A 17,830-nucleotide genomic window follows, 5' to 3' on the forward strand; every position below is an offset into this window, starting at 1 on the left:
TGAGAAGCACAAGTTTTCAAAATGACTACCCCTATTCTAGTAATACAGAGCTTAATGCAAATCAGTGAAGTATTCTTTTAAGTACATTAGCATGCTAACAAAGCTGAATGATGTGGTCGTCATCATTCCAAAAAAACCCCAAAAACTAAGCGATGAAATTGAAATTATGACCTACAGAGCAACATGGAAAAAACTAAACAAAAAAACACTGATGTTATTACAATTCATCCTGAAGGAATCACGAAAGTCTGAACAACGTTTCATGGCTCTGCGGCCAACAGCTGTCTGACATTTCTGCAAAAATCCAAAACTGTCAACCTTATTGTGTTTAAAATAGAAACGACAAAGCCATGAACGATGGAAACTGTTCCACCAACCGACAGTCGTGACTGTGCTCTTCCAGACGTTCTCGTCTGCTTTGATGGACCAGGACGGATGCCTCAGTGTGCAGGTGCTAACCATGCATGAGTGCTTGTAATACAGGTGCAGAGTCTGTCCTGTTCCTGCAGAGGACTGAACACCGGGACTGAAATCTTTCACGACACACTTGATATAAAACAGCTGCGCGTCTCAACAGGCATCTAAACGCCCCCCCCCCATGAATCAATTGCCTTTTTCCTAAAACCTTTTTCCTAAGCCTCGCAATGCAACCGCAGTAGACACAGCTGAGGAACTGGTGGTTGGCCTTTGTGGAGGGAGGGAGCGAGCGCTATAATACTTTGTATACTCACAGACACAAGAGCGTGTATTTGCCCGCGTTTGTGCCAAAGCCTGAGGGCAATATGGAGTCAGCAGTGAGGCGTAAACTTCCTTCAGTCCAGGCCTCCTGCTGCTGCTGCTCCTGCTGCGAAGGAAGCTCTGTCCTTCAACAACCCTGACTGATTAAGACTGGCCTCTAAATCAGCCCAGTCATCACAGATGATAATAAACACCTGCAGCCAATCCAGTTGGTCAGCAATCAGTGGCAGCCAATCAGGTAATGAGGACCAGCAGACAAGCCCAAGGCTGTCTAGCAGGAAGCAGCAGAGAGCAGTCATGTACCCGGAGAGATTTACAGCGTGCCACATTTGTGTTCGGCATCCCCGCGAAGATCAACGTCTGTGCACGATTACGTTTGATCAGAGAAAGTGACAGAGGCTGGGTGTCTGACTCAGAGGGGGGGGGGGGGGTACTGCATTTTCGATCATGTTAGAAGTCTTTTGGTGGAAGAGAACCACCCCATAAATTGACTCCCCCAGGAACTTGGCAACCCCCAAACCCCTCGAAACCAAGCTGCACTCAGGTCTGGAGACGTTTATGGAACAGTACATGGAAAATTTGTCAGAGAAACATGTTTTCCCAGGGAATTAGTATCATCAGATGAATTTAGCAAAAAAAAAAAAATGCACAGTGTTGTTCCTGCGAGATCTCCCACAGGGAGGGAAGAACTGTTCCAACATGGTACACCATTCTCGGCGAGTGCCAGAGGATGACTTGTCTGATTTGTGGTCCCTCTTTAGAGAGCATTCCTGGGGGAAATTCGAGAGAGACCATTATGCAAATCCACAGGTGCATGCCAAGACCAAATAACTGGACTCCTGCCTCCAAGTACTTCAAGATGCCTTTCTGCTCCTGATAGTGTTCAGACCGCAGTGTGAGGAACACACGGCAGGAACATGTGGGTGTAATGTGGAAGTCCACGCGGCCTGCATGTCCGCGGCCTTTAAGCACAGCAGACGAAAAGGAATGTAGTCGATTATCAAACGGACACACTGCTATCACATCCTGCATAGACTATCTTGACTCTCTATTGTGTCACCGTCTCCACGCGGTGGAAGGATGAGCTAGTTTTCCATTTTCACTTTCAGCACTTGGGTTTTTATCGCATTCCATAAACACGAGTGCTCTCACACATTAAACCTGTAGCTGATGGGAAAGCAGCAGGTGAATGGAGTTCATTTCCACGTGTTTCATGAGGTCACAGTATGTGGAACAAGTGCACACATATCTGTTATCTACACATTATGCCTCGGCCTATGTTTGCACAGCTTTGACGTGACAATATAAATCACAAAAATGTTGTTTTCAGTGTCATATATCGTAAATATTGACCGTGCAAAAGAGAACAAATGTTTTTGCTTCAGATTTGTGAAATATTTCTTAGGTTTCTGTTTTCAAAACCACAAATAGCTTTCAATCAGGGGCAAAACTCTCCTTTTGCTCCCGATATCTGACTTTTTTTGTTGCGATAATTATCAATAGATGGACTTTAAACACGATATAAAACAAAGTATCATGATTTTCAACACAGAATCGAGGGAAAGTTTGTATGTTTGATGCTTCAAACTGACCTCGTCTTTACGGGATACTCTTTTTAATCTCAATTTGACTTCCTACTGAAAATGTGGGGTTTGTTATGGGTTTATTGGAGTTTTAAGTTTGAGGGTCAGCTTCTCACATCCTGCCATAAAGGCGATACTCGTGTCACATGTGGAGCCACTGCCCCCTTGTGTCTAAAACGTGAACTCTGCTGATAAATGACAGTAAAGCTCAAGTTTTTTTTAACAATCTAATGAACTGCAAATGTTGACATGTTATTAAAAGTAATGTACACTACACAGATATTTCATGGTTGAGACTTTACCTCCAGCAGTGGCAGTGACGACGATGTCCTCATCTACACTGTGTTGTGTTCATCAATGGGCTGTTTTCCAAGTGCGTAATCTTCTAACAAGTAAAAGAATGACTGTTGCTGTTTGAGGTCAACACCACTCGAGTCATCTCCAAGTCCAAAATCCAGCTTTGGCAGTGGATGAAATCTTGCTCTTGATCCGCACTGCCTTACACAATCCAAATATGATGCGCACACAATGAGATAAGGCCATAAAAATCTGGTCCATCATTTTTTTTTTTTTTTTATTCCCATAAACAAAGGACCTGCAGTGCAGAGAATCTCAAACATTCATCAGCAGAGACTTGCTATTTAAAAAAAAGAAAGAAAAGGAAATAAAGTACCCCAGCTTTAAAGTCAAATATTTCACAATATCTACATCGCTAAAAGTCACACTCATCACCATCCAAACGTTAAATGCAGTAGTAGATGCTCGTGAAAAACATAAAACTACAGATCAGACCTCTTTATTTACTAATATACGTTTATATTAGTCATCTAAGCTAACTAACGCGTCAACTACACTTGCTACGGATAAATATGATGCCGGCCAGTTTGGTATTGATGGATAAATCAAACTCTGAATGAAAGATTTTCACTGCTCTCCGCAGAACACCAGGTCAACATTGCACAACCCAAAACACACACGGAGCCAAAAACTCGCCGACAAAAACCCCCTCCTTAACACTGTAAAAGTCCAGTTAAAGAGCAAGAATCAAATCCCACTGTATTGGCTGTGTTGAATCGGTGGAAACAATCCACCAAAACTCCAAAAAAAAGTGACATCATTGCCGTTCGACAAAGTTAAATCTCTTTAGTGCACGAGTGAAACGTTCACTGCCAGCCGTGCGAGGAGAGTGAGGGATGGAGCTGAATTCAGAGCGCGCTCTCTGGGGAACGTTAACGTGTTCAAACCTTAACGCTAATGAGACTAATTATTCAGTGTCCTTTTTCTGTACAAGCAGAGCAACACACACTGACTGGCAGCACACGCCGTTATGAAATGGCTCATTAACATGTCGATTCAGAAAAAAGAGAAACAAAGGAAAAAGTCTGTTGGCTCAAGATAAAGACAAAAATAAATAGTTTGACAATAATATAATGACAAAAAAATAATTATTCCCAAACCAGAAAGAAACGCCTTAGTTTGGAGAGGATGAAGGTTGTACAGTTACCACATACACCTGCTTCAGAGGACTCAGTGGTGTGGCGTATCAGATTCTGAGGTAAACACTCCAGAATAAAGCCTCCGGCATATGCCGGCATATGTCGTGATAGAAAGTTTGTGACGCTTCTCTTAAAAACACAGTGAACCCCAAAGTGTTTGGAAGTGTTGCAGAACTATTACCCACGACTGTCGACTCGGCTTCCGCCGTCTACGCTCGTCTCTGCACACAACCGGAGGCAAAGGGCATGAATAAGGCAGGTTATAAAGACATAAGAAAACATGAACAAACATAGCTTCAGCAGTTATGGGTCCAACGCAAATCCTTTTTTACGAGACACAATAAGTTAAAAACATGTATAAACAACAGCAATCACTTGGCTTCTTTTAAAAACCTCCATTTGTCTCGAAACGCTCATAGAAACTCATCGAAAAAAAAAAAAAAACATGTAACGGCAAAGAACCATGACGTCAAAAGAAGCAACGAGGTGAAAAAAGTATGAATACGCGCCAGTATGTACATCATCACAAGAATGGACATAAGAGAGTGATCGTTAGATATTTACATACAAACATCAGTCCCTGATCTATTAAGGCCAAAGTGCTGTCGATGCACACGTCACCCACGCGACCTGTGGGCTGCTGCTGCTGCATTGAAGTGTTTCCTCAGTTTGTCAAACTGCAAAGAGAAGCGTTCATACGCAGTAATACTCGAGGCCTTCGCGCTAGCTCGTCATTTGCCTTTCAAAACATATAAAAAAAACGAAGCGAAACGTGTAGCTTTTCAAAAATAAAACTAGCCCAACGCTCGCCGTCTGAGGTCCAGTCCTTTTATCTTTACAAAAAAAAAAAAAAAACGCTAAATAGTTTTTATTACGCATACGGTTGCACTGGATCAAGTTCACATGATCAAGACCTGATTCCAGTTCAGCCCTCTGTGACTTCCAGTAATGGCCTCTCATCCTGAGAGAGGAAGGAGAGAGAAAGTGGGTTCCAAGAAGCCCGAGTGTTTTGATGGAGATGAATTGTAGGTCGGGACCTGGTGTAGAGCTGGTGTCCTAGTGGAACCACGGCAACCACGGAGGAGTCAGAGCATGCCGAAGCCCTCGCTGCCTTCGCTGATGGCCAACTTCAGCATCTTGTGCAGCTCCTCGTAGGAATCGTAGGTCGGGAGGCACAGCTGGTTAAAACTAGACAGAGGCATAAATCCATCAAGAGTTACATTAAATGCGGTGTGTGCTTTATCCTCCACATATGAAATAAAAGGAACTGTTTTACTATGAATACACATTTAATTTTACACTTTTACAATGTCCCGCTGCTGTAAATGACATGGATGGGACGGTTTCTTCAAAAAATAAGGACTCCTGACAGACACACTACACTCATCCTAACCCCCACAGTGTGTTAGACAGTCAGAAATGAATAGAACAAGATCAGTCCGAGCTCTTCTACTCACCAGGTGTGTGCTGTGGGTAAGGTGCTGTGTGTGGGGGCAGCAATAATCTGAAAAGAGGGGCAAAGGGTGTTGAAGCCCCCGGGGGGAAGCTGAGAGGAGCCGGTAGTGAACTGCAGCAGACGCGCCAGTTCCTCCTGAGTGAAGCTGGACACCACGGCCCAGAACCACTTCATCACCTGCAGTGACAGGAAATCAACGCGCTCAGATATTGTCATCAGTGTCAGAGCACAGAAAAAAAAAAAAAAAGGGATTTTCCCAAAACATACTTTCTCTCTGAAGTGCCACGACCCTCCGACAATCACGGCATGAGCCTTGAAGTCCTGCACGTTTATATCGCCGGTGCCGCACATCAGGAGCTTAAGAGAGGAGAAGTCGTTATAAAATAGAATATAAATAGAAACGGAGGCGTGATTTCACTCTGAACCGTCACACATACCTCTAACTCGTTCTCATCAAATATGGCGAGCAGGTTTTCTGGAACCAGTTCGTTCAAACCTGCGATTCATTAAGAAATGATGCTAACTATAAACACAGTAGTGGTGGACAACAGATTAGAAAAACTAGTAAAAAAAAAAACCTCCTTACCTTTCAGGAAATGCTCCACCTCGTCCCTCACCTGACTGGCCAGTCTGTACTGGGCCAGCAGGTTAAGATAATGCACCTTATTGTCATTGTTGACAGCGATTTGTGCTCCTCCCGATATCAGCTCCACCACCTGCACGACACGGTAAACGTTAGACGCAAGAGACGGGATTGAGAGTGGACTGATTCTAACTCAATACTCCGCCTATTTCAAGCGAGTAGAAGCACCAGGGTGGCTTTGAGGAACATAATGCAAAGGTAACATATAAAAGTCAAATCTCCTCTCTTGAGACCGTGCTTGGTTTCATCTGCTCTTACTCTGCGTTGCTGTAGAAACGTGGCACAGCGACATGTGGAGAAACTGCTTCCACCGTCGATATAAAAGAACCCATTCTACTGTACGCTAGCGCAAATATGATCACTCTTAATTTTAAGTTATTACATCGAAATGAAAACAAAGTTAGGAATATCAGATCTGTGTCCATCCCAAACACAAGTCCTCTAATTAATTTAAACGTTTTTGAAAAAGCAGAAACACATGTATGTCATTAAAAGGAGGCGGTTAAACTCGGCGAGTTACACAGCCACTTATTGTGTGGACTCAAACAAAGTTTGAATACAAACTCACCACTCTCCTCCCCTTAAAGTAAAAATACGACGCCTGCCAAATAAGCAATATGGTTTCTTTTGCTCGTTTATTGCTCCTATCAAATGTGAAATTACATCAGGGATAAAGGGGGAGGTTCCTCTCCAAAAAGTGTTGCCTCACCTTCTCCAGCTGTCCCGACTTGCTGTACTTCTCCTCGGCAAACACCAGGTCCATTTCACTCACGTCATTGTTTAGGATGAAGCAGACTTTAGTTTTATAGAACTCCTGGTCGTCTGTCTCGAAGTACTGCGTGTGGGAAATCAAGTGGAAACACAACAAAGTGACGTTTGTTAAATAAACACGACATTTCATCTCCTCCGCGGAAGAAAAAAAAAGAAAAAGAAAGAAAGATGATAGGGTCGACTTCAGTTCTCAGCTTTGAAATCTTAGGAAGTTGGATTAACGGCAAAACATGCTGGCCTGGTTCGTCATTAAAATAAATAATGCAGAGAAACAAATCAGATTTTCCTGGCTTAGTGAGGAATGTTTAAGTGATGAGACAGACCAGAGGAACATCCAACTTCTGGGAAGAAGTCTTTTCTGTGTTCCATACCTTATAGTTCATCCTAAGGCCAATGATCTGGGCCAAGAAGGACCGTGTAAAACGAGCTCGGACCAGCTGTTTGTAGGATCCGCCCAGGGCGGACTCATACAGACACTTCCCCACAACGCGGCCTGCAAACTCATACATCTTTAGACGCAGGTGGGGCGGCCTGTCGGCATTTGGGTGCACCTGCAAGATAAATGTTAATTCTGTTAGTTTGTGTGGATTGTATGTAGATGTGGGGGTGGGAGAGTGGGGGGGTCAACACTTACAAGACCCTGGTTGTTGTCACTGAAACGAGTGAACAGCTGGTTGGAGGTGTCAAAGAGGGTCTTACAAATCAGCTCAAACCACTCTCTGCGAGGACCTCCCCAGTCCAGAGCTGGGGGAAAAAAAACATTTTCATAGAGCGGCCACTTCAGTGAATACCTACTGCTGTGGAACGGTTCGGTTTGGTACGCTACAGATTCTTTGTGTTTCCATGAGTAAAGTACCAAAATACCCGGTCCCAAATGTTCAATTTTTCGGTACCCTTCCCTTAGGAACATGGTTCCCAACCTGGGGTGCAAGCGCCCCTTAGGGGGATGCGGAGCTCTGAGTTTGTGAGGTTAATATAATTATATTTGCGCATCCCAATCAGTCACTCAGTATCAACCACTGGTTTGTCATGGACACAAGCAAGGAAAAAAGGTTGGCAACCACTGCCTTAGGGTACAGTACGGGTGGAGCTAGACCCACGACAGACCCACGTCACTCCCTTGTGACCGGTGTTTCTTCAACGCTCGACTTGTTGTGTCACATTTAGCATCGTTGTTGGCGCACCGGTACAGTCAGGCTACGTATCTTACCGACACGACTGTACCAAACGTATTGTACCATGATGGAAACACGGCTTACGTCGGTGACATTCATTAGGATGTAAACTCAGGACAAACCAAATATTACATTTGAAATGAAATGCTTAAGCTCACTTTGTTACACTCTGGGTTTATTTACCTTCCTCATCCTGAAACACGACCTCAAAGTTTTTGCTCCACTCTGACACCGAGAAGTTCCGGGTAGCCTTCAGGGACTGAGCAGCAGAAAGAAAGAAAGAAAGATGACTTGAGTCGATATTACACTTGTTACAACCACATAAGAATCAGATTCATAATACAAGACAGCAGCACTCACTGAATCCAGAATGGAGTGTCTCGTGATTTTTAGGCAGGTCTTGGTGCGAGGTTTCTTGGTGTGGATGTGTCTGAGTTCACGTTGAAAGAAGTTCACTTTGTCTTGGAACGTTTCGGAGCCACCTGACGATAATAAACCCATAAATCACTACTACAGTGGTCAACAGAACACGGGTGTTGCCCGTGACAAAAGCAATTCAAACACCGGACTGAAACTAACCAATGTTCTTGTGCAGGAAACGGATGAAGGTGGCAGCCATGATGTTCCTGTCTTTGCAGCTGAGCTCCACGGGAGGCTGGATCCCATCATCCACCACGAGAGTCAGGTACTTGTGAACAGGATCGGGACCATGATAGGTAAACTGAAAACGGAGCAGAGGATTATTGTGTGATTGTCACATTTAATAAAGGATTCTTTGGTTCTGCACTGATCTGCCTCACCTTTGTTCCTGGACAAACTCGAAAGGTGAAAAGGCGCCACGGAATAATTTTCAGGTAGAACTCCTTCACAGATAGTTGCTGTTAGACAGAAGAGTCAACTTAGTCTTTAGTTATCACACATAATACCTCTCTAACCTTCTTATATTCACTAACAGAAAAGTCCAGTGAGTAAGAATTAGTGACATAATGGTGAGACAACAGGCTGTTCAATGGAAGTATGTCAGGGAACTACAGTGTCCTACAGATGTCATTTTTCCTTCTTTATATACTAAGACTTCGCTTTAAAATACAGAAGTAAGTAAAGTAAAAGCTTTTTCGAAGGCTACAGAGACATTATTGTTTTTTTAATCTTACAAGGGTTACACATGTACACAAACATACTTCATTTTTACTCTTTTCCAGCATCTTACAGTTGTGGTACACCATGCTTATTTCACTTTTATAGCAGTAAAAGAGATGGTACAACGACATAAACAAACCAAAATCATGATTTCATGGTCACACACATGCTAGTGTGTTTTAGGCTTTGAAAGAAACACAGTCATCATTTTAAAACATCTTAAGCACGTTATCCAACATCTTAAGCACTTTTCAAACTTTGAAAACACTACATTAAAATTCTGATTTCAACCAATTAACCATCCTAAACGTGTCACACCGGACCTTTCAAGAAGAAGAAAAAACAATAAATCATTAAATGCTGGCAACTGACCTTTGGTGATATGTAGCAGTAGACCTTTTTTGGTTTCTTGACCTTCTCAGGCTGTCCCTCCACAGGAGAGTCATGCTCGTCCTCCTCTTCTCCCATAGAGGGCCTCCGCTGGGGAGTGAGCAAAGAGGAGGCTGGTAACTGCCACGATGAACTGCTGTAGTTCCCGCTGCTGTATAGGTACGCCTCAAAGTAGATACTTATGCCTGGAGTGGACACGTTCTTCTCCACACAGACCTTCTCATTCTCTGCAACATACAATGAGATTGTATGAGAATTAGGATTTGAAATTACAGAATCTACCCAATATCTATGAAATGCATTGGAATTCTCACCATTGAGAACAATAACATCAAATTCCCCATTGCTGAGAGGCTGATCCTTGTAGGAGATGCGGGCCCTGAAACAACCTGCCTTCCTCAGGGTCAGTCTCAGCAGAACCTGGCACTGCTGCTTGTTGAGTGACACTGATTTACTGAAGCATCCCTCCAGACTGTCGTCGTCTGCTGTGCCCAGCTGGAAGAGCAGAGGGAATTTCACTGGTAAGACCCTGTTCTCCTGTAAAGCTGTCGTGTTCGGAAATGACTGAATGTGATGGATAACAGAAAAAAAATGACTTACAGAGTGCACATGGACGCTGTAGTTAGCTTCATCGGTGAGACTTGTCGAGTTACTGGTGGGGTTTCCATACTCGTCCCTGGGCTCAATCTGCAAAGTGTGCTGCTGTCCATTAACCAGGACCAGCGTGGAGAAATGGTAGGCAATCTTTGTTTTAGATGGGACAACTGTACCTGGAGTGAACAAAGTTAGAGAAAAGTACTTAATACGCGATACAAAAATTCTCAAATCATATCAAAATATAGGTAGGCTCCAAAACAGTATATCATACCTGGCTGGAATATCTTGTAATAAGGGCTGTAAGCCACATTGAGGCCGCCCAGCTTGACAGCAACCTCATAACGTCCAGCTTTGCGCACCGTGAAGGCCATTTTAACTACATTGGACTCTGGTTCCTGCAGAACCTCCTGTGTAACAGGGATGTCCAGAGCCAGTTCAATGTGGGTGATGTTGACCCTCAGTCCCACCGGTCGATGGGCCGGGAAAGGCTGGCCATTCTTATAGAACAGCTGAGTAAACAGAAATAAAAACAGTATAGATACACATAAACATGCTTGTGTCACTGCTGTATTCATAAGTCATGCATAAATAATTTAACTTAACTTGAAACCATCAATCAATCATCACCTGTACTCTGAAACTCATAGTCTGTCCGACTTCCTGCGGTTCCTTCCAGTCCCACGACACCTTGCAGGAGCGTGGGTCCAGGTAGTTTCCCCGGACGTAGTCATAGATGCTGCGGTCACCGCGTCGCCCCGTATCCTCATTCTGCAGGAAGCTGACAACCCTTGCTGCAAGCTCACAGAGGAACTTGATAGTAAAGACAAACGCTATGATGGAAACAGTAATTCCACCTGCAATAAGAAGGGAAACAATGTGAGGATTTATTAAGATTTAAAAGAGTAACGTTTAAGACCTGGCAGTTAAGCGGCACCAGAGTTTCTAGCAGATCCTCAGGCATCAAACTACTGCAATGCTACTTGTAAAAGCTGCTGTGAGAGTACGTGTTTGAAGGTGGAATAATGACAAGTCAATGCAGCAGCATTTCAAGGCTCAGCAACACCCAAGAGCTAAACCTGAACTCACCAATCACGTAAAACATGAGGTCCCTTATCAAGAAGCACAGTGCCACAGTACAGCCAAATATGAGAGCTCCAGCTGAAAAGACAAGTGGACATTGTTCCAATTAATAATTAACAATGATGGAACATTCACTCATTTTATGAATTGTAATATATTTATCTTGAATACCATTGGGAACTGTGTTTTCCATTAAAGGAAAGTAAAACAAACAGATGTTGAGCTGTAAAAAGAGATGAAACAATTCTTCTTTAATGATGCTTTGTTAAAACTATCTGTGACTTTTAGCAACAGTACAATCCATCAATTTTTTATGTCTTAGATCATCTTGTAAATACCTCAGCTGCACTTATAGCACACAACCCCAAATTAAAACCACTCTGAAAGAACCACTCGACTCACCAATCGACCACTTCTCATTCAGACGCCTCTCGGCGAGGCTGTGCACCAGCCGGATCTCGAAGTCCTGGTCTCGACTCCCCCTGGAGGTCCTTAGGATATTGATGCCTGTGGACAACTTAATATAATCTTCGTAGTAGTAGCCCCAGGCAGCTAGTGACAGCTGCAGTTGACTGTCAAACTGTGATAGATCATCTAGATTCATACAACCCAAGGTCTTCAGCCTGCAGGGGAAAACAAAAGTGAAAAATACTGCAGACAGACAACGGACAGGAGCAGGGTCACTGCCCTCAGTGACTCAACACTAGTATCACTGCTAAGGGGGTTGCTCAAAGTCTGTTCGGCTAGTCTGCCAACTCAACAGCACGCAACAGTTAGTCCCTCACAATTAATGCTTTATCTTATCACACGATATGACATGATGCATCTGACCTTATTATATCATTTAACATTACAGCAGTGAGCAGAGGAAAGGTAGATAATGGAGGTAACCATTAATGCGAAACAAAATCTTTTGTTGTAACACTACCTACCAATGAAAAGGCCAAAACTGAAAAAAGTGAAAAACTTCCATGTAAAAACCAAACATTCTTCTTGCTATTTATCTGGGAGGAAAGCTGCTAGCTTCAATTTACACTATGGTGTGGTAAATGGAAAGGCAAGTATTTAAGGTTAGAAAATTCAGTAAATCACAAGCAACAACATAGGTAATGAATTGATGGCCCAATATCGGTATCGGCAAATACTGGTTGCTTTAAAATGGATTATCAGATATCGGTAAACATGCCAAAAATCCTATTGACTAAAACATTAGGCTTAGTAGGCTGCAACCTCTTTGCATCTATGCTTATGTCCTCTACAACTATTTATTTCACACAATGAAGATAGGCTGTGACGTGAGCAATGGTATTCTGTCCAAGCGTTCTATTATATCGGCAAACAGTCCAGCAGTGTGCATCCCTAGGCTTAACGGATGACGGTCATGACCTTCAGAAAGGTGACCGTGTCCCTTTAGAAATGTTGTATATGTTTCCCTCAAACCATATGGTCTGCGTTTTCAAAACACATCTGAACTTTACAATTAATACAAATGCAGGCGGACAAACAGAGAGCATTTTAACAAAGCAATATTTCCTCATCACAGTCAGTTCAGATACAATCAACAGAGAGCATCTTCTTAGCACAGCAGCATTAAATGACCAACTAAATCCTTATCCCTAATCTTATCCATAACTGCTTAATGCATAACCCTAACCTAACCACAATTGAAAACCTTAAACTTGGTTCCTCAGAAATTAGGTTCTATCTCATTAGGGCCAAGTGTTGGTCTTTCTGAGGACTGCTGGCTGTGACAAGGTCAGTATTTATGCCAAAAAAGGCCCTAAAAATGTAAGAAATACAAGTGCACATGTACACAAAAACACATCTGCAATACTGCTGCAGGGTCTCAGGATAACAGCCTCTAAAGAACACTGTTTACTGCAGTGACCCTCAGAAACACTGTGTCAGCAGACATGGTGAGGCTGCCCTCCAGTGGACAAAAATATACCAAGCTTTTGTTAACCACAGCAATTAACACTAAAGTAAATCAAGGTATTGGAAAAAGATTTGTTACATGCCAACAGCTGATTGCGTCTGTAAAGCACGGATGCTTGTGACTGTTTCCAAGATTAATGTTAAATTTAAAACCATCCATTGCTTACGTATGGTAATAGTGCTCCAGCTTCTCAGAGTAAAGCCACTCCTGGAAGGCAAAGTCTCGGAGCAGCTGGATGTGGGCCTCTGCAATTTGCCTCCAGCGCTGCTGTTCCTTCACTACCTCTTCCAGGCGACTCAGTACACTCAGACTCAGTTCTTCCAGTGTCTGTACATCTGGATGACACATGAACAAGCACATAAAATTCCCCATGTATGCATCAGCCAGCAACTCAGCAGAAGAGTTATTTAAGTCTCTCATTATGAGTTTTTAGGTCTGTGCTGATTGTGTCTATACTCCAATTGCATCCCATAAGCCTGATTATTTTGTATTTCCAAGCCAAAACAATGACTGGGGTCAAATGCAATCTTTCTGCATTAAACCTATATCAAATGAAGTAAAACACGGCACTTTTCCTACAAGAATGTGAGGACACAAGACATTTCCTTGTACTTAAAACTAAAGCTTAAACTGCTCAGTGCACCCTTGTTTTAACTGTGGACCAGACATTGGTAGCACAGCACCAATGTTTGGTCATCTCAAATGAAACAATAGAAAAACACTGACCTTCAAATAAGTGCCTGTACTGAGAAAGGCTATGTCCTTGAAGCCATTCCTCAATCTGACTTTCTTTTCCTTTCTTCCAGCGCACCTCCCAGAAGAAGATCCACAACACTGAGCAGAGGAGGAAGGTCAGGAAGAAGCAGCGGTCCATCAGACCATCTTTCAGCCTTCACTCAGTCTCCTCTGAGCTCAAAAAGATAAGTACCATGCACCAGGGAGCTAGTCAAGTCTCCTACAAGAGAAGACACAACTGCTTAGGCTCAAAAGCCATGGCGAAAAACCTCAAGCTTTTTAAGAGACGGATTCAAATGAGGAACAATGGTTAAACAGATGATTAAGCATAGGAGCTTCAACTGTAAACTGCTTTGTCAAGAAAGCATGAATATTTAAGTGTCCCCCTGGAGTGGTGCTGGCTGATGAGAGAATAATATTACATGTCATCCACTAACACTAAAATATGCATGAACAACTTGGCAAAAGACTGCCTATAACACCACCAGCAGCTTCTATGTGGCTATCAAAGTCAAAGAATAGATATACATGTTCCCAGTAGATCCAATTATTAAGTCCAGAAGATGGTCAAGGTAGTGATGGTGGACTCTCAAGCCGTGCAAATTACAGGTGTCAAAACCCTGTCAAATGTCATTGACCGCTACTGCCACAAACAACCTGGAAGCTAAATAGCGTTGTCAAAACGCCTTAGTCGAGTTCCCCCCCATGGACAACTGGACAAAAACAAAATCAATACGAACAATCCTCATTGGTCTGTTGACACCTGGAGCGACTGGTGTCGCGAAAGGCTAAGCTCAGCGTTTGTTAGCATCGTTACAATGACAGACAGCTGCACTCGCATTGGCTGACTGCTGCACGGTGCTAACAGCTAACCAAGTTAGCCAACAATGTCGGTGTATTTTCATAAAGCCTTGTAGTCAACCCACGTCGTTGCCAGGATCCACGTTAAACACGGTGACAGGACGCCACTTGTGAAAGCATATTCACACAAAGCAAACGTGCAAATCTTCAATTATCCTTTGTCTTTGGCGTAAAAAAACACTGCATCTACCTTCGTCTGTTGGATATTAGCCTCGCAGCCGGAATGTGTAGTAAAAGTGTCGATTACTTGATGACGTCAACAGTAAGCGCATCGATACACGAGGAGAAGGGTAGCAAGGTTTACTCGGCTAATGTGATCTTTGTCTCAGATTTAAACCATGGTAAGCGATTTGTAACCCCGTTATAGCGATTTAACGCATGTGTTAAAATGTTAGAAATGTTAAATGTTGTGTGTAATTAACGAGGATACGAAGCTGTTTTGTCGAGCCAGCTGTTGAGCTATGTTAGCTAGCCTAGCCTCCTAAATCTAAACATATACCATTTGTTAAAACACACTTAAAGTATTTCACCAAGTACTTTAAAAAGATACAGTATGAGATGTATAAATAGGCTCTGAACAGTGTCTGTATTTGTGTTTAATGTAGGGGAAGCAGAAAACCAAGAAGTTTGCTACAATGAAACGAATGATCAGCCTGAAAGATCAGAGAATGTGAGTATTGGTAACTGATTTCTCAACGTTGTTGATTTCTGTCAACAACTTTGGTTTATATAGACATTACAGTACTATGACAGCTTATACGTTTAACCAAAACAATACTTAAATTTAACTGTAAACATGTATGTAATTGTATTTGTTGTATTGTTTTTGCAATATTGACTTTTTATATATATATATATATATATATATATATATATATATATATATATATATATATATCAGTAGTGCTTTGGCCGACTGCCGATACCAATACGTTTTTCCCTGTGCCTTGGTTTTAGAAAAGAGAAAGATCGAGCCAAAGCAAAAGAGAAAAAGAAGAAGGACCCATCACAGCTGAAGGAGAGAGAAGTGTAAGTTAGACACAAAAAAGGTTGAATTGGATACCTTGATGTTTATGGCAAAGTTTTAAACTCATTCCATTCCCTTTTTAGGACAAAGTACCCATCATGCCTGTTCTTCCAGTACAATACTCAGCTTGGTCCACCGTACCATGTACTTGTTGACACCAATTTCATCAACTTCTCCATCAAGGCAAAGCTGGACATTTTTCAGTCTATGATGGATTGTCTGTATGCCAAATGTAAGTACTCTTATCCATGGGTGTTTTAAATAATACATGTTTTAATAATTGAGCATATTAGAGTTAAATAAAAATGGACTCCATTAATCTTTTACCATTCAGGCATTCCATATATCACAGACTGTGTAATGGCTGAGATTGAAAAGCTTGGACTGAAATACAGAGTTGCACTCAGGTACAAGACACTTGACAAAATAGAATTTTGGAAATAGTAATTTTTTATCATTTTCCTCCTGCAGAGTAAGAGTATTTTTTCGATTAAAGTATTTTGGTTGTTTTTAATTTTGCAGGATAGCCAAAGATCCCAGGTTTGAGCGCCTGCCATGCACACACCAGGGAACATATGCTGATGACTGCTTAGCCCAACGAGTAACACAGGTAATGTATTTAGATGACAGAGTAGCTCTACAGTAAAACAGATATTGATGATGTCCTTAAAAGTCTTAAAGTTGCAGTTCGGAACACAACAATAAAGACACATAAAACAAATGCAATCATAGTGCTTTCAAATTAGGAAGACGTTGCAAGGAAACTGGAAACACAGAAGTACCACATTAAAATCTTACTATTGACAAATTGCAAATCAACCAGCAGATGCCAGGGACACGTCTTCAGTTGTGTACATGTAGTGTTTCTGCCCTTTTATCACAAGGCACCTTCACCCAAGGCTGATCAAACAAATCAACAATCATAAATGAAAGAGTCATAGCAGCAAATAACACTTCATCAAGGCAATTACAGGAAAAAAAAATAAAAGATGCCTGTTTCTACACAGATGTGTGACTAATTTTTGAGTAACTAGTAACAGAAGACCTAATTGAAAGTAGCAGCATGTGGTTTGATAGTTATTGTAAAATGTTTGTGCCTAACAACTGTAAACCAATATTTCCACAGCACAAGTGTTACATCTTGGCTACTGTGGACAGAGATCTAAAGAGACGAATCAGAAAGATCCCTGGAGTACCCATCATGTACATCTCAAACCATAGGTTTGTGTTACTTTTTTCCCCCCAAAATGTGACTCTTTTGACCTGGAGTCAGTACCCGCTTCATCAAAAACATCTCCCCCCCTTCTGTTTTTACAGGTATAACATTGAACGGATGCCCGATGACTATGGTGCACCAAGGTTTTAAGATTTCTATAGCTGGACCTGTAAATGACCCGACGTTCCCCGTTTAATGTTCTTTTCCTTACATGTATATTAAAAATTTTGTTTGGATGATAAAAAAAATTGTTGTTCTTGCTTCTGTTGCCTTGATAATAGTGCATTTTCTAAATCACAATAAAAACACACTTCATGAACTTGACTAATTAATCATTCATTAAGTTGAATGTGACATGAACATGTGGTTATAACAGTAGTCGCTCTCTCTTCGGCATCTGTGTAAATGGATGCAATTAGAGCCCGAGTGGCGCAATGGCCATATAGTCAATTTGGGATCTGCCTTGCACAGATGGAAGGCAAGTCAGATAAAAGGAGGACGAGTGGGGAAATTGCTTTCTTCTTTGTGCAGTTTCCTGCATTACAGGCAGCACACGGCTACATCAGCCGCCTTCCGTCGTGTATCCCAACACGAGCGGTAGTGCGAGCGTCTAGTCGATGCTATTTGCAGCAGCTTCTTCTTTTTTTGTGAAACATGTTATTCATTCAAATAAATTCCACTCTGCGAATGCTACATGTCTGGAGTAGGAACATTGAAACATGGCCCCAGAGTGGTGCAGTTATTTACTGCGACGAGCAAAAACACTGTTTTGCGTCGTCTGTGAACATGGACCCGGTCCTGATGTCCACCCTCGGAGACTTCGAGGTCCACGTTCACAGTAAATCAGGAGGTCTTAGGGCTTAAATGGCAGCTGTTATGAGCAATGTACACTGTTACGGCCACTTTTCATAAGGGAACTACCCACACTTACAGGTAACCACATGTTAACCTACATGGACTGTATGCATGGAAGTCTATGAGAAAAT

General features: G+C 42.3%; 2 protein-coding genes across 8 annotated transcripts; one reads left to right on the forward strand and one right to left on the reverse strand.

Moving 5' to 3' along the window:
- Positions 1–2,869: 2,869 nt before the first annotated feature.
- On the reverse strand, positions 2,870–14,872 carry arel1 (apoptosis resistant E3 ubiquitin protein ligase 1). Of its 7 annotated transcripts, none has more exons than XM_058614942.1 (22): positions 14,792–14,872; positions 13,732–13,960; positions 13,172–13,340; positions 11,472–11,692; positions 11,076–11,147; positions 10,617–10,843; positions 10,261–10,498; positions 9,993–10,162; positions 9,707–9,887; positions 9,375–9,619; positions 8,663–8,740; positions 8,442–8,583; positions 8,223–8,344; positions 8,046–8,121; positions 7,322–7,431; positions 7,059–7,238; positions 6,626–6,751; positions 5,860–5,989; positions 5,711–5,769; positions 5,541–5,630; positions 5,275–5,450; positions 2,870–5,005 (listed from the first exon to the last, which is right to left on the reverse strand). In XM_058614942.1, the coding sequence occupies exons 2-22, from the start codon at positions 13,877–13,879 to the stop codon at positions 4,903–4,905; spliced, it is 3,063 nt and encodes a 1,020-aa protein (XP_058470925.1). In that variant the 5' UTR covers positions 13,880–13,960; positions 14,792–14,872; the 3' UTR covers positions 2,870–4,902. The 7 variants fall into 7 exon arrangements, with proteins under 7 accessions (XP_058470925.1, XP_058470923.1, XP_058470926.1 ...); XM_058614940.1 differs by lacking the exon at positions 14,792–14,872 and adding an exon at positions 14,667–14,785; XM_058614943.1 differs by lacking the exon at positions 14,792–14,872 and adding an exon at positions 14,481–14,631.
- fcf1 (FCF1 rRNA-processing protein) lies at positions 14,803–17,537 on the forward strand. Its single transcript, XM_058614954.1, has 8 exons — positions 14,803–14,942; positions 15,207–15,271; positions 15,559–15,630; positions 15,712–15,860; positions 15,963–16,035; positions 16,151–16,238; positions 16,755–16,849; positions 16,946–17,537. Exons 1-8 carry the CDS (start codon positions 14,940–14,942, stop codon positions 16,992–16,994), a joined length of 594 nt encoding a protein of 197 aa, XP_058470937.1. The 5' UTR covers positions 14,803–14,939; the 3' UTR covers positions 16,995–17,537.
- Positions 17,538–17,830: the final 293 nt, after the last annotated feature.

Source organism: Solea solea, chromosome 18 (assembly GCF_958295425.1).
Source record: "Solea solea chromosome 18, fSolSol10.1, whole genome shotgun sequence".
Taxonomy (NCBI): Eukaryota; Metazoa; Chordata; class Actinopteri; order Pleuronectiformes; family Soleidae; genus Solea; species Solea solea.

What these genes read in the sequence shown, in the direction of transcription:
- arel1 (XM_058614942.1), bottom strand. Translation starts at nt 13,879, where the DNA reads ATGGACCGCTGCTTCTTCCTGACCTTCCTCCTCTGCTCAGTGTTGTGG. An exon ending in ACAGCGTCCATGTGCACTCT is followed by an intron (nt 9,888 to 9,992) that starts GTAAGTCATTTT and finishes CTGCTCTTCCAG; the next exon opens with CTGGGCACAGCAGACGACGA. An exon ending in TTTCCTGCACAAGAACATTG is followed by an intron (nt 8,345 to 8,441) that starts GTTAGTTTCAGT and finishes TATTATCGTCAG; the next exon opens with GTGGCTCCGAAACGTTCCAA.
- fcf1 (XM_058614954.1), top strand. An exon ending in GGATTGTCTGTATGCCAAAT is followed by an intron (nt 15,861 to 15,962) that starts GTAAGTACTCTT and finishes TTTACCATTCAG; the next exon opens with GCATTCCATATATCACAGAC. An exon ending in TAGCCCAACGAGTAACACAG is followed by an intron (nt 16,239 to 16,754) that starts GTAATGTATTTA and finishes ATATTTCCACAG; the next exon opens with CACAAGTGTTACATCTTGGC.